Source organism: Falco peregrinus, chromosome 9, assembly GCF_023634155.1.
Source record: "Falco peregrinus isolate bFalPer1 chromosome 9, bFalPer1.pri, whole genome shotgun sequence".
Lineage (NCBI taxonomy): Eukaryota > Metazoa > Chordata > Aves > Falconiformes > Falconidae > Falco > Falco peregrinus.
Genome location: NC_073729.1, coordinates 20308058 through 20322143, shown reverse-complemented (window position 1 = coordinate 20322143; position 14086 = coordinate 20308058). Strand labels below are relative to the sequence as shown.

Here is a 14086-nt window from a genome sequence, read left to right as displayed (position 1 = left end):
ACAAAGAAGCTCTTATTACTGCTAAAGCAGTAGAATATCCATTTGGTGTGCCTCCTCGGCCCTTGAAGCACTCCTGTCTGCCCTCCTGAACGCTCCAGTATGTTTGTAAATAACCTAATACTGCCTCTTACCCTACGGACAAGGCTTTGCTGCAGAGGAAAACCCACTCGCTCTCCAAACACAGCTACAAACACACGCCACAACAGTTCTCACAAACTGCCCTGAATCCCAGCGTGCAGAGGTTGTAGTGACAATTTGATGGCAGATCAAGCCTTTGTCCCTTAAGCCTCAGACTATCGCCTGAGCAGTGACGGAAGACACTGCCCCCCTGAACCCAGGCTTCACTCACCTTATAGGACCACATCCGAAGTTTATGGTCCTGGCAGAGTGCAAAGAGAAAGGCATCGTGATCTAGGCAGTGAACAGAGAGGCTGATAGGCAGGTCCGATGGGCCACAGTCACCTCTGAAAATACAGAGCTTATTTCAACAGCTTAAAAGAAAATCAAGGCTAGCACATAAATCCATGGCACAGGGTTTCTATCACACTGTGTCTAAAACCAAATAAATCAGTGGTGTGAGACCAGGAGGAGAGTGCAGCGTTTCAGGACTGTGTTGGTCAGCATCCGAGGTGCAGAGGAGCCCACCACACCGGTAACAGCCAGTTTTTCACCTGCTTTGGCAGAGCCAAAACACAACCCTGGCTTCCCCAGCCCCAGCCTAGCACTTGCAGAATGCGGGCGAAGGACATGGAGGGAGGTAAGGATCCGACCAGCCCCAAGCACTGCACCACTGATGGTCAAAAGTCATTCATGGCACCAGGAGACCCGCTCCCATTTCCGAGTCACAGTCCCTAAATCTGTTTGTGCTGTCGGAAACATCATAACAATTACAATCCAACACTGAGCCCAGCTTGCACACAGAGCATCCGTGTCACCCACACGTAACCTCTGCCGGTCAGGAACCAGCCTGACATTTCAGAGCAAGGGCAAGAACATACAACTGTTGTAATCCTTAATCTGCGCTGGCTGCAAGCCATATCCTGGGCAAATCCTTGGAGGCCAATTACTAGATATAACATGTTCAGAGACACAGACATACAGAATCAGCAGGACCCCATTAAGATGAAGTAATCCAGCATTCAAGTCCCAACTTCCGTACTGCGATAGCTCCTGTGACCCAGTTAACTTTTTTTGGCAGAGTATTTATAGATGCTGACTTGCCTGCCTTTGAGTTCAGCTAGAAACTCTAGGTGAGGGAATCGAAAAAGACAAAATTATTTCCACTTATTCATCACCAGACACTAACCTGATGGCAGTTGGCATCCAACCAGTAAGGAAACGCTGCACCACCGAGCTCTGTTTTAATTCCACAACCGAAACTGTTCCTTTCAAAATAAAAGTGGTATTAAGAAACATGTTGAGTACCCGTTAACAAAATATTCACTGCCACCAGCAAGGGGCTTCACAGGCATGATGTAGGAAAGCTTTTGCTTGTATGTATGTGGAGAAATATGTTAAGACACGTGAAAAATCAAAATCAACAGAAGTTCAAAGCTGGGAGAGGGGATGCTACACTGAGCAGTGTTTCACAGAGGCGGATGCAAGGAGGCAGCCTGTTCCCGCTCCTTACCAGGTGCATCGTGAGGAGGCAGCTTAAGGACGAAGATCCCTCCTGAAGCAGAGGGCAGAGCGAAGAGAGCCTCCCCCTCACTGCTAAGCCACGCTGCTGAGGCGACAGAATTAGATGCCAGGCCTGGCACGCTGGGAATCACATAGTAATTGGAAGGATCTCTGAAGTTGATTTTGCTGATATCTGTAAACACGGACTGCATTTGGCTCTCTGTTATCAGGTCCTGGAGGGAAACGGCAGAGTACAAATCCTGAGCACACATACACAAGGCACAGAGAAAACAACCAGACACCTGTGGAATGGCAATGGCCACACTGCTACTTGATAACAAGGATTTTTTTCTGTTAAGGACTTTCATCACTACCACTCCCGTTTCCTTTACTGTTAACCCTTTACAAGCAGATATGCAATGGATTTCAAAACCTGCCATTTTCTAGCAGAATACTTGCTCGCTCTCTCCCTCATACACTATAACGCTCCCAAAGGAGCTCTGCAGTCCATCAGCTGCTTTGAAACAGCTCAGAGCAAAATGCTGGTAATGAGTTCCGCGAAAAACAGCTCTGCAGTAGCACAGCATCATCCCTTGGCAAAGCTGTCTGGAACTGTAAAAGCAAGAGATAAGCTCTCCAAGCGAGGAAAGGCACCTGACAAGACACACCAGAAGCAGACACGAGAGAAAAAGTCACAGCAAACAGGTAAACGTGATGTAAATTTTGCATAAGATCCATCTTCCACATGAGATAAAATATCCTATACCTTGCTATGTACAGAGGGCAAGTTACAAACACAGCCAGCCTTTCCTCTGAAGCACTCAGTTGCTACCTTCAAAGTGTAATTTGTCCCCATTGTCACAAGGCTGGGCCCCCAGGACCTCCAGCAGAGTCACCTCCAACCTCTGAGCCTCATTTCAGGTTATGTCACCAAGTTTCAACAAAATTAGAGCCCTAATCACCAATCTGAAACACTCAGCTTTGGGGCAAACGCTGCGAATCCGATGCCTACAGCCTCTGCCTCCCCAGCATGTGGTCTGAGTACATTCAGTCCCAAACAAAGCCAGAGATTTCCAGCTTGCTTTTCTTATTTGACTCTTTTCCCCAGTAGTTTTCACTTCCACTACCCCATGCGGATGAACACACCTGCTCTATCTGGCCAAGAATCAGAGGCCTTGGGAGTTCAGCAGTTTATAACATCTACAAAGAAATTTAACTAGAAAAGTTTGGAGAGTAACTAAAGCAGAGAGTTTCCACACAGCTCAAGAGAGCCTGATATGCTCCAGCTTTGTGCCTCTGGACACACAGGAGGGTTCCAGTCGAGGGTACAAATCCCCACCACAGAGCTATGAATCGGATCAGTCGTGATGGACTGATCCAGCTGGCAGGTAACTGTCATCAGCTGCAGGCCTCAGCAGAGCACAGGAGAATAAGTGCAGCAAAAACTCGGGGGTCAAGACAAAGATGGTCATGTAAGTGAAGGAAAGAGGAAGGAGAAGAAAATAAACCCAGACCCAGCAATGCCAAGGCAGTCCCTCACCACCTCCTCCAAGCAGTGTGATGCCCAGCCGGGCACCAAGCAACGGTCGCCTGCCCCAATTCCCTCCCCTCCGTGTCGCTGAACACTATCACGTATGGCACAGGGACCATCCCCTTGGCCAGGGTGGGCTGTGCCCCTTCCCAGCCTCCTGCCCACCCCCAGCCAGCTCATTTTGGGGGGCAGCATGAGAATCAGATGAGCCGACAATGCCATGCACACACTGCTTGGTGACAGATGAGCCGACAATGCCATGCACGCACTGCTTGGTGACAGATGAGCCGACAATGCCATGCACGCACTGCTCGGTGACAGCTCAAGCAGTGGTGTGTCCCCAACTCTGCTGCGGTGACAAATCCACCACACAGTGCCATGTGAGCTGCTGCAAAGAAAACCAACTCCATTCCGGTCAAAAGCAGTATACAGTCTGCTCAGCAGGGAAAAAAATCCAGCCCAATTGGAAAGGGCTCAGGAAACACCGAGCTTCATACCTATCAGCAGCTCACCTCCAGCATTTCTACAGCCAGCCCACACGTGATGGGCACAACTGTGGTGACAGGGTTTATGTGAAGCCCTGCAACAAGACAGTGTTGGGGTTTAATCCTGCTGGGCAGCAAAGCAGCACACAGCCACATGCTCACTCCCCCCACAAGTGGGATGGGGGAAGAGGAATGGAAGAATAAAAGCAAGAAAACTTGCAAGGTTAAAGTAAAAAAACCAAAATAATCACTTAATAAGTGAAGGACAAGGAGAAGACAGAAGAAAACAAAACCAGGGACACAAAGGCTAGATAGACCAACACCCAGCCCGCTCCCCAGCAAAAGGTGGCTAACTGCCCCTGAAACCCTCTTTTCCCTTTTATTGCTGAGAATGATGTTATTCAGCAAGCAACATCCCTTTGGTTAGTTCAAGTCATCTGCCCAGTCGTGCCCCCTCCCAAACCACTGCACACCCCCAAATCTATTCACATGGGGGACAGAGTGAGAAACAGAAGGCCTTGAAGGCTGCTTTCAGCAAAAGCTAAATTACTAGCACATTATCAACACTCTTTTGGTCACAAATTCAAAACCTGGCACCACACAAGCTACTACAGTGAAAATTAACTCCATCATGGCCAAAATTAACTATGTCACGACCAAAATAATTGTCACAGCCAAAAGTGGTATGGGTGGGAAGCAGTACTTTGTGCTGAGAAGCACGCCAAGGCTTTTGCTATTTCGAAATGCACTTGGCTCTGCTGAGGGCTCCTGAGGGGCAGGACCGAGGCAGGTGGCTGACAGAGGCAGGCAGCAGGCCATGCCAGTACTCACGCTGCGGTACATGCGGGCAGGATGCGGCAGGAGCAGGCGATGCACCGTCTGCCCGGTGATCAGCAGGATGACCAAGTGGCTCTGCACCTCGCAGAGGTGCACACCGCCCGGCAGAAACGGGCAGCCCTGGATGCGGAGGCGTACGGCATTGTGTAGCAAGTTAACGTCCAGAGATTCCTCCACCAGCTCCACCGTGTCTCCCGATGTGGTCCTGAGGGAAGAGACCGGGGAAGGCGTGAGGACGGCGGGCACGGGTGGGGGGAGAGGTGGGCCCCAGCAGGAGGGGAGTGAAGCCGGCACAAAGAGAAGGGCCCCAGCCGGGCCCGGGGCCAGGCCCAGCCGCGGAAGGGGCGGGGGCCGGGGCAGGCCTGGGGCCGAGCCTGGGACTGGGCCTGCCCCCGGGCCCGTACTCACCACCGCACGAAGCGGTTCCTGGTGGCGGCGGCGAGCTGCGCGCTCTCCTGGTAGCAGAAACCACCCGCGCTGTCCCCATAGCGACCGGCTGGGAGCGGAAGCGTCCCCGGGGGACTAAAAGCCACCTCCTGAGGCCGCCGCGGTGGGCCCCGAGCCGCCGCGCTCAGCTCCAGGCAGCTCCGCTCCGTCAAGCCCGCCGCCATCTTGCCGCCTGCCTTCCCGCCTCGGCCGCACGGGGCATCACGGGAAGGGAGGCGCGGGTGGTGCCGGGGAGGGGCGGGGCGTGCTGCTGCGCCCCCTGGTGGGCGGGCGGGGGGGCAGCACGGGGGGTCTGGGGACAGGGGGTCTGGGGAAGGGGGCTTTGGGGAGAGGGTTTGCAGAGGAGGTTTGTGGAAGAAAGATCTGGGGGGCGAGGGGAAAGGGAGGTGGTCCAAGGATGGGGTGTGTGGAGGGGATATGGGGTGTCCCGGGGATGGGGTATGGGGAGGGGATATAGGGGGTGGGCCTGGGAAGGGGGGGGAGAGGGGCATCTCCAGGGCACCGGATCTGGGTTCGGGAGGCCGGAGCAGCGCCCCCCCCCCCCCCCCCCCCCCCCCCCCCCAGCTGCCGCCGGCGCGGCGTGTCAGGCACGCGGGGCCAGGCTGCTGGCAGAGCACGTGCCGGTGTCCCAGCGAGGGCGGCGGGGACCCCTCTGCCCCCCCAGCCCGGCCATGCCAGCACGGTGCGCACGGTGCCCCCCGATGCCATGTGGTGCCGGGGGCCCGGCCGGGCACGCCGTGCTGGCCCCAAACAATCCTGCCTTTGAGCGGGAGCCCTGCTCCGGCAGCACGAGGCCGCGGCAGGACAGCCCCATGCTGGCGGTGCGTGCCATGGGGCGCTGGGGTGCTGCACCTGGGCCGGGGGCTCTGCCTACCCCCTGCTCCATCGCGGGGGTTGGAGCACCCTGGGTGCTGCAGCACCCCCAGGAGCTGGGGCCGGTGGCACAGCGGTGCCGTGCCATGCTGAGCTGGGCCACGCTGGGAAGGGCAGGGGTGGGGGTCCCAGGTGCATCCCCCTGCCCCTGGCACCTGCGCTGCCCTGGCCCCAAGGGGGTCCCGCTGGTGGTGCCCCACATCTGCCCCATGGCTGGCAGCACCTGCGGGCTCTGCCCCTTGGTGACCGTGTCCCCCTGGGCTGGGGTCCCATGGGGTGGCCCAGTGGGCGTGGTGTCCCCCCACACTGCGCCTCGGTGCGTGCAGGGACATTGCCAGGATCCGGCTGGGACTGTGCTGGGACCATACCAGGACTCTACTGGGATGATGCCTGGACTGTGCTGGGATAATACCAGGACAGTACCGGGACTGTATGGGAACCATACTGGGACTGTGCTGGGATCATGCCTGGACTGTACCGGGACTGTACTGAGGCTGTACCGGGCCTGTACTGGGACCGGGCCTGGACAGTACGGGACCGTACAGGAACCAGACCGGGACTGTCCGCCGGGCGGGCGGCGGGCGGGGCGGGGGTGATGCCGGGGCCGGAGCCGCCGCCGGGCCGGGCGGGGCGGGCGCAGTCCCCGCCCCCGGGGCGCTCCCGCCGCTTCCTGCGGGCACGGCCGGGCCGGGGCGGCGGCGCGCGGTGAGTGCGGCCCGGGGCAGCGGGGGGGCGGCCGGGGGGGCGGGGGCTGCCGAGCCCCGGGGGTCCCGGTGGAGCGGGAGCCGGGGGTGCCCGGCACCGGGGGTCCCGGTGGAGCGGGAGGTGTCGGTCCCCGGGGGTGCCCGGCACCGGGGGTCCTGGTGGGGTGGGAGCCGGGGGTCCCGGCGGAGCAGGCGCTGTGGATCATGGGGGTGCCGCGGGTCCCAGTGGAGCAGGAGCCATGGATCCCGGTGGGGCAGGAGCCGTGGATCCTGGTGGGGCAGAAGCTGTGGATCCCCGTGGGGCAGGAATCACTGCATCCCAGTGGGGCAGGAGCCGTGGGTCCCGGTGGGGCAGGAGCCACTGCATCCCAGTGGGGCGGGAGCCATGGGTCTCAGTGGAGCAGGAGCCGTGGGTCTCTGGGACAGGGAGCCACGGGGCCTGGAGTGCCCAGTGCTGTGGGTGCCAGTGGGACAGGGAGCCGTGGGTCCCAGGGTGCCCAGCAGTGTGGGTGCCGGTGGGGCTGGCACCATGTGTCTCGGTGGGGCAGGAGCTCTGGGTGCCCACGGGGTGGGAGCTCTGGGTGCTGGGGTGCCCACAGCCATGGGTCCCAGTGGGGCAGGAGCTCTGGGTGCTGGAGGGGCCATAGGGGTGGAGGGCCCTGGTGAGCCATGGGGCAGGGCTGTGGGTGCCCAGGGAGGGCAGGGGACCGGGGGTCCTGGGAGACACCCAGTACAGGCAGCCATGGGGCTGGGGAGGACCCCAGGCCCAGCTGAGGGGTGCAGGGCACGATGGTGACCCCTGTGCGTGCACTGGCAGCTGGGACAGGGGTACCACACCGGGACCCCGAGTCGCATGTGGAGCGGGGTGCCTTGCACCCCTCCGGTGGGATTAGGTGGCTGCTGGCCACACGGGACGCCATGGGCGCGGGACACTAAGAGGCTTTGGCAGCCCTGCGGGGTTGATGCCACCGTGTTCTGGGCGCTCTGCACCGTGGGCTCGGGCTCCAGTCCCACCCAGGCATGGCGTCACAGCTGCCGTGGTGTGTGGGGGTCTCACTGCTGTGGCATGGTGACCCCTGTCGTGCCGCACCGCCTGCGGCACCGCGATGCTGCGGGCAGGAGTGCCAGCACCCAGGCTGTGCCTGCCGGGCACCGGCGGTGCCAGCCGGGGCCAGGAGCGACGGCCGCGCCGAGCCATGGCAGCTGGGCTGGAGCCGGCAGCGACCTTCCCCGCTCCCAAGGCCGCTGCGATCCTGGAAAATGCCTGGAAATGGTGAACTGCCTTCCCTTATATGGCTCCGCCAGGCTGGCCTCCTCCAGCCCTGCTCGGCCGGCTGCCCGACCCTGCACCCCCGGCCTGCCCACCCTCGTCTCCCGGCGTGCCGTGCCGTGCTGTGCTGTGCCGTGCCGTGCCGTGCCAGGGCCCTGGGAAAGCACCGTGGGCTGAGCCTCTCGCCCCGGCTCCCGCGCAGGAATGTGCAACAGGGCCGGCAATCCCGCGGCGGGGAGAAAACCTCACCCCGCGAGCACCGGCACCGGCAGCTCGGCACAGCACCGGCCCCTGCTGCAGTTTCCCCTGCTGGGGAGTTTTGGGGTCCCCCCATGCCGGGGCCAGCCGGCAGCCTCCTGGTGTCCTTCCTTGCCTGTGCTGCCAGCAGCACCCATGGGCTACATACAGCTCGGCACCCCGGGGGTCTCTCCTGTCCCCAGCAGCAAGGCTGGGGGTGCCCCGGGGTTCTGGCAGCCCCCGGGGTTGGGGGCAGCATCCTGTCCCGGCAGGGGTGAAGGTCAAGGCTAATCCCCCTCCCCCCCCCGGGAGAAGGCGGCAAGTGGGAGCCGGGGGGGCTCTGGCTAGCAGCGTGCCCACCGCGGCGGTGCTGGGGGGTAAGAGGATAAAGCCCCCAGCCGGGTGGGCCGGCGGTGGCCCAGGCGAGTGGCCACGGTCCCTGTGACGTGGGGCCGGCGCAGTAATCCCGGCGCGCTGAGCGGATTAGGGTGGCCGGGGGCGGCCTGCGGGGACGAGCCGAGGTGGCCGCAAATCCCTGGCCGGGCATCACGTGGGGGAGCCAGCGCGGGCACTGGGCCACCGTCCCCCCGTAGCAGGCGTGGGGTAGCTGTGCCCTGTGTGCCCCCCACGGTGCCACCCGGGTGTCCCCTCTTGTCCCCTGGAAGGGACATGGGTGGGGGCGGGGATCGGACCCTGCCGGGTGTGGATGCTGGGGGTCTGCTGGCCTCAGTGGCCCTGGCAGGATGGGCTGTCCATGGGGCTGGGTGCCCCCCACCCAGTGCCAGGGTGTCCATGGGGCCGGGTCTCCCCTGGCCAACATGACCATGGGGCCAGGGCAAGGCTGAAGGATTCGGGGTCTGGGCGGGCTGCTCCCCAAATCACTCAGAGCCAGGATGCCGAGGGGGTGCCCCATGGCAGAGCCAGCTGTGCCAGCAACAGGGATGCCTGGGCTGCAGCACAGTCTGGGGATGTGGGGCTGGGGGCGGCACCATGGTGGGTATTTGGGGGGCTCCTGGCTTGCATGGGAAAGCTGTGGGGAGGGCGGCGGCGGGATCGCAGCCATGCGGCATGGCGGGTGCAGGGAGGAGCCGGCGGGAACCGGCCTGACCGGTTCAATACTGGCACCCCCCCGGTGGTGCCGGGGGGCTCGGGCAGCCCCGCCGCCGGCACGTGGCCGGGCTGAAGGTCACCGTCCCTGGGGCCACCCACCTGCTGGGGTGAGCGGGCTCGGTGCCCTGCTGCAAACTGTCCCTCTGCCAAACAGCGCAGCGGTGAGCCCTTGCCGCCGCTCTGGCACGCTTTGCTGCTGGCAGCTGGTTTTTGGGTGCCCCAGCTGGATCGGTGGCACCGCACGGTTTCAGTGGCACAGGAGGATACTGGTGCCGTAGGGGAGTAGCCGGTGGCACCGGTGGTCTGGAAGGGCGGGCCAGCGCTCAGCTCACCTGGAAGGTGTCCCACAGGCACGGCAGTGACGCACAGCGGGGTGCCAGCGGGTGGGGGCTCGGCATGGCAATGGCGTTGGTCCCACCGGGGAGCCTCTTCCTCCTGGAGCATGGTCTCTGGCTCCTGGAGTGCATCACCTGGCTCTGGGGCAAGGGAGGGGGTGAACCCCTAATTCTCAGGGCCCTGGCGGGTGGGAGGCCTTGTTGGGCTGTGCCAGGATCCGGCCAGGCTGTATCCTGCCTCGGCTGTTCCGTAGCCGGGGATTTTTGGGGTTGAGGGGTGCTGGCACCACCCTGGCCTGAAGTGTTTGGCCATCAGGTCAACCTCGGGGGCTCTTTGCAGGGGGGTCTCCACACCCCCCTAACCATGCTGCTCTCCCCCTTCCCAGACCCGTCCTGCACCCCACCAGTGCTGAGGGATGCCGGCATGCCGGTGCCCGCCTGCCTGCAGCACCCTACCCTGAGCCCGGTGCTGGAGCCCGGCCACGCCATGGAGGAGCCGGCTGGCGGCGGGGCCGAGCCATGGGCTGAGGGGCTGTGCAACAGCAACAACAACGCTTCCCCCGGGGGGTGGCCGGGTGGCCGTGGTGGGCACCCCCTGGCACCTTTTGGTGGCCCCGGGGCCGAGCCCAGCTACCTGGGGCGGGTGGTGCTGGAGATTGTGGAGTCGGAGCGCACCTACGCCCGTGACCTGCGCAGCATCGTGGAGGTGAGTGCTGGGGAGGGACACGGGACACCCCTCAGATGGGGTTTGGGGGTGGCCTGGCTGGTTGCACCAGTGCCGCCACCACCCATGGGTGCCCGGCAGGGTTACCTGGGCAAGATTATCGATGCGGAGGAGCCAGTGCTGCGGCCGGAGCAGGTCAGCGCGCTTTTCGGCAACATCGAGGACATTTACGAGCTCAGCAGGTGGGTGCTCCCTGTGCCGCGGGTGGGGGGGCACAGCCAGTCCCACAGCTGGGGGGGCTGTTGTCATCCCATCCCCTCTGTCCCCCCTAGCACCCTGCTGCAAAACCTGGAGAGCTGCGCCAATGACCCCGTGGCCGTGGCTGTCTGCTTCGTCACCCGGGTAAGGGTGGGCATGGCGGGGGGCACTGGCGGGGGGCACAGGGCCGTGCCAGGCTCTCACCGTGCTCCCCCTGCCCGCAGAGCCAGGAGTTTGCCATCTACACCCAGTACTGCAACAACTACCCCAGGTGAGTTGGGAGGGGCCTGGCTGGGCAGGGGGCTGGGCAGGGGGCTGATCCCGCTCCCTGCCCGCAGCTCGGTGGCGGCGCTGGCTGAGTGCATGAGGAGCAAGCCCCAGGCCCGGTTCCTCCGTGAGTGCCAGGAGCGGCTGCGGCACGCGCTGCCCCTCGGTGCCTACCTGCTCAAGCCCGTCCAGAGGATCCTCAAGTACCACCTGCTGCTCCAGGTGAGCCGGCATGTGGCGCGGCATGGGCACCCAGCAGGGTACCGGTGCCTGGTGTGGTGTGAGTGCCTGGTGTGGCATGGGGACATGGCATGGCGTGGGCACCCGGCAGGGTACCGGTGCCTGGTGTGGTGTGAGTGCCTGGTGTGGCATGGGGACATGGCATGGCATGGGCACCCGGCAGGGTACTGGCGCCTGGTGTGCGGTGGGTGCATGGCATGGCATATGGCACAGTCTGGGTGCCTGGTCTGGCATGGGCACCCGGCAGGGCATAGGTGCCTGGCACAGGCCAGGTGTGTGGCATGGCATGGGGAAGTGGCAGAGCAGGAGTTCCTGGCACAGTTTAGGCAGCTGATGTGGCACAGGCGCTTGGCACAGCTTGGTTCCCCAGCACAGCATGTTCCCTGGCAAAGTCCAGGTACCTGGCACAGCACATTTCCCTGGCACAGCCTGGTCCCCTGGCATGGCACAGCACCCTTCTCTGGCACAGCCTGGTTCCCCAGCGTGGCATGGGTGCTTGGCGTGGCACATTTCCCTGGCACAGCCTGGTTCCCTGGCATGGCATGGGCACCCAGCATGGCACATTTCCCTGGCACAGCGCACACACCTGGCATGGCACGGGCACCTGGCACAGCCTAGCCCCCTGGTATGGCACACCACCACATCTCCCCCGATGCCGCGTCCTTTGCTGGCAGGAGATCGCCAAGCACTTTGAGCACAAGTCAGGGGACGACTACGAGGTGGTGCTGGAGGCCATTGACACCATGACCTGTGTCGCCTGGTACATCAACGACATGAAGCGCAAGCACGAACACGCCATCCGCCAGCAGGTGGGCACCAGCAGTGTTGTGGGTGGCACTGGGTGGGCACCACCGTGGTGGTGGGTGTCCTGATGCACCCATCCCGGGGCACTCACGCAGGAGATCCAGTCGCTTCTGCTGGGCTGGAAGGGACCGGACCTGACCAGCTACGGGGAGCTGGTGCTGGAGGGCACCTTTCGGGTGCAGCGGGTGCGCCACGAGCGCGCTGTCTTCCTCTTCGACAAGACCCTCCTCATCACCAAGCGCCGTGGTGACCACTATGTCTACAAGAGCCACATCCCGGTGGGTGCTGGGCATGGAGAGGACCAGGGTGGGTGCTGGGGATGGGGGAGTCTGATGGGTGCCAGGGATGGAGGGGACCAGGGTGAGTGCTAGGATGGGGGTCCGGAGTGTGTTGGGGATGGAGGGGACCAGGGTGCGTGCAAGGAATGGGGAGCTCGGTGGGTGCTGGGGATGGAATGGACCAGGGTGGGTGCTAAGGATGATGAGCCAAATAGGTGTCAGAATGGGTGTCCAGGGTGTGCTGGGGATGGGGGAGACTGCAGCGTGCTGGGGAGGGATGGGGACCCTGGTGGGTGCTGGGGATGGGGGGGGTACCAGGGTAGGTGCTGAGGATGGGGAGCCCGGTGGGTGCTGGGAAGGGGTCTGGGGGGTGCTGGGGATGGAGGGCTGATGGCCTCTGCCTTCAGTGCTCCTCGCTGATGCTGATCGAGAGCACACGGGACTCGCTTTGCTTCAGCCTGGCTCACTACAAGCATGGCAAGCAGCAGCACAGCCTGCAGGTAGGGGGGCACAGGGTGGGGGTCACCCTGGGGAACCCCTGCCCAACCCCACCACCCTCCCTGTCCTGCCCCAGGCCAAAAGTGTGGAGGAGAAACGTGTGTGGACCCATCACATCAAGCGGCTCATCCTGGAGAACCATCACGCCATCATCCCCCAGAAGGTGAGGGCAGAGCGGGATGGGTGCTGTGCTGGCACCAGGGCCCCCCCCAGCATAGCAAGGAGGGGGCAGCTGCACCCCAGCTTCACCCCTTGTTTCTCTCTGTCCTCCTTCCCCCCCAGGCTAAGGAAGCCATCCTGGAGATGGACTTGTTCTGTGAGTGCCACTGCCGCCCCACGGTCCCCTCCCTGCCCTCGCCTGTCCCCCCCAGCATCACCCCTTGTCCCTGCAGACCCCCCACGCCTTCCCCGCTGCAGCCCCGAGCGCCTGAAGAAGAGCTGGTCCTGCCAGCCCCTGGCTGACCCCGCTGCTGAGCTGCGCCAGGGCCGCCGGCAGTCCGGTGAGAGCCGCACGTCCCCAGCGTCCCCACCACCGCTGCCGACCCTGCCCCGGGGTGACACCATGGCTGGGTCGCACCGATGCCCGTCGGGGTGGTAGGCACTGGGTGCTCGTGCTGATGGGTGTCCCTGTGCCCACAGAGCCCTTCCAGCACCGGGACCGTGCGGAGACACTGCCAGACCGGCTGCACGGGCACACGGGGCGCAGGCAGTCAGGTGCAGATGCATGCAGGGAGTGAGGACCCCAGCCAGGGTGGGGGGGCTGGGGATACTGGTGGGGTTGGGGATAGGTGGGCTGGGAGACATGAGTGATGGGGGGGCTGGGGGACGCTACCATCACCTGATTTGGATGCCCAACTTCTCCCTGCAGAGCCTGCCAAAGAGATCCTGCGGCAGCTGGGTGAGCAAGGTGAGCTGGCACGGCTGCTGGCACCGGTGGGGTGGGCAGAGGAGGTCCGAGGGCTGGGGGAGGCACTCTGGGGTGCCGCTGCCCCCCCAACCTCTACTTTTCTCTCTTTTTTCTGCTTTTCTGGCAGGGCTGAAGGTAATGCTGGGGCACAGGGTGGGTTGGGGTGCCCGGGCCCCCCTAGCCCTGGCACGCTACTTGCCAGGGGTAGAGAGAACAGGACCCTGAGCCTGACACTCACCCCCGAGTAGCACGCTGACAGCGACGGGGCTCTCCTGGAGGCGGGGGAGCCCCCCCAGCACCCCAGAGCCTGGGCAGTGACTGAAGGTGTGGTGGAGGAGGAAGAGGAGGAGGAAGACGAAGAAGAGGCTTTAGACAAGGAATGCCAGGAGGAGCTGCCTGGCGCTGTGGACCTGCCAGAGCCGCAGGAGGAGCAGGTACCCACCCCAGCCCCCCAAACCCCACAGAGGGTACCTACTGCGTAGTGCTACCCTGGGCATCTCCCATCACTCCTGGGGCACCCAGCATCATTCCTAGGGTACCTCATGTTGCTTGCAGGGCACCCTGTTACTTCTGGGGCACCCCATGTCACTCCCAGGGCACCCAGCATCATTTCTGGGCACCCCATGTTACTCGGAGGGGAGGCTGCATCACTTCTGGGGCACCCCCATATTGCTCCCAGAACACCCTGCATCACTCCTGGGGTACCCCATGTTGCTCCTGG

General features: G+C 62.9%; 2 protein-coding genes across 4 annotated transcripts in view; one reads left to right on the top strand and one right to left on the bottom strand.

Moving 5' to 3' along the window:
* Positions 1 to 5124, bottom strand: part of NUP160 (nucleoporin 160) — a 28812-nt gene extending 23688 nt beyond the window's left edge. Inside the window, exons 1-5 of one of the 3 annotated variants that reach the window (XM_055813334.1) lie at positions 4882 to 5124; positions 4468 to 4678; positions 1631 to 1853; positions 1307 to 1385; positions 350 to 464 (exon numbers count right to left, since the gene is read on the bottom strand). In XM_055813334.1, coding sequence (XP_055669309.1) covers positions 350 to 464; positions 1307 to 1385; positions 1631 to 1853; positions 4468 to 4678; positions 4882 to 5084 — 831 coding nt within the window. In that variant the 5' untranslated portion in view covers positions 5085 to 5124. The remainder of the gene's footprint in view (positions 1 to 349; positions 465 to 1306; positions 1386 to 1630; positions 1854 to 4467; positions 4679 to 4881) is intronic. The other 2 variants (XM_055813331.1, XM_055813332.1) reach the window with 2 other exon arrangements.
* A 1285-nt stretch (positions 5125 to 6409) lies between these two features.
* Positions 6410 to 14086, top strand: part of PLEKHG3 (pleckstrin homology and RhoGEF domain containing G3) — a 10048-nt gene continuing 2371 nt past the window's right edge. The window contains exons 1-16 of the mRNA XM_055813430.1: positions 6410 to 6498; positions 9836 to 10155; positions 10255 to 10355; positions 10446 to 10515; positions 10596 to 10642; positions 10710 to 10860; positions 11553 to 11687; positions 11778 to 11960; positions 12368 to 12460; positions 12535 to 12621; positions 12741 to 12774; positions 12851 to 12958; positions 13098 to 13172; positions 13327 to 13365; positions 13493 to 13500; positions 13614 to 13843. Of these exons, the coding sequence (XP_055669405.1) occupies positions 9874 to 10155; positions 10255 to 10355; positions 10446 to 10515; positions 10596 to 10642; positions 10710 to 10860; positions 11553 to 11687; positions 11778 to 11960; positions 12368 to 12460; positions 12535 to 12621; positions 12741 to 12774; positions 12851 to 12958; positions 13098 to 13172; positions 13327 to 13365; positions 13493 to 13500; positions 13614 to 13843 (1643 nt within the window). The 5' untranslated portion in view covers positions 6410 to 6498; positions 9836 to 9873. The remainder of the gene's footprint in view (positions 6499 to 9835; positions 10156 to 10254; positions 10356 to 10445; positions 10516 to 10595; positions 10643 to 10709; positions 10861 to 11552; positions 11688 to 11777; positions 11961 to 12367; positions 12461 to 12534; positions 12622 to 12740; positions 12775 to 12850; positions 12959 to 13097; positions 13173 to 13326; positions 13366 to 13492; positions 13501 to 13613; positions 13844 to 14086) is intronic.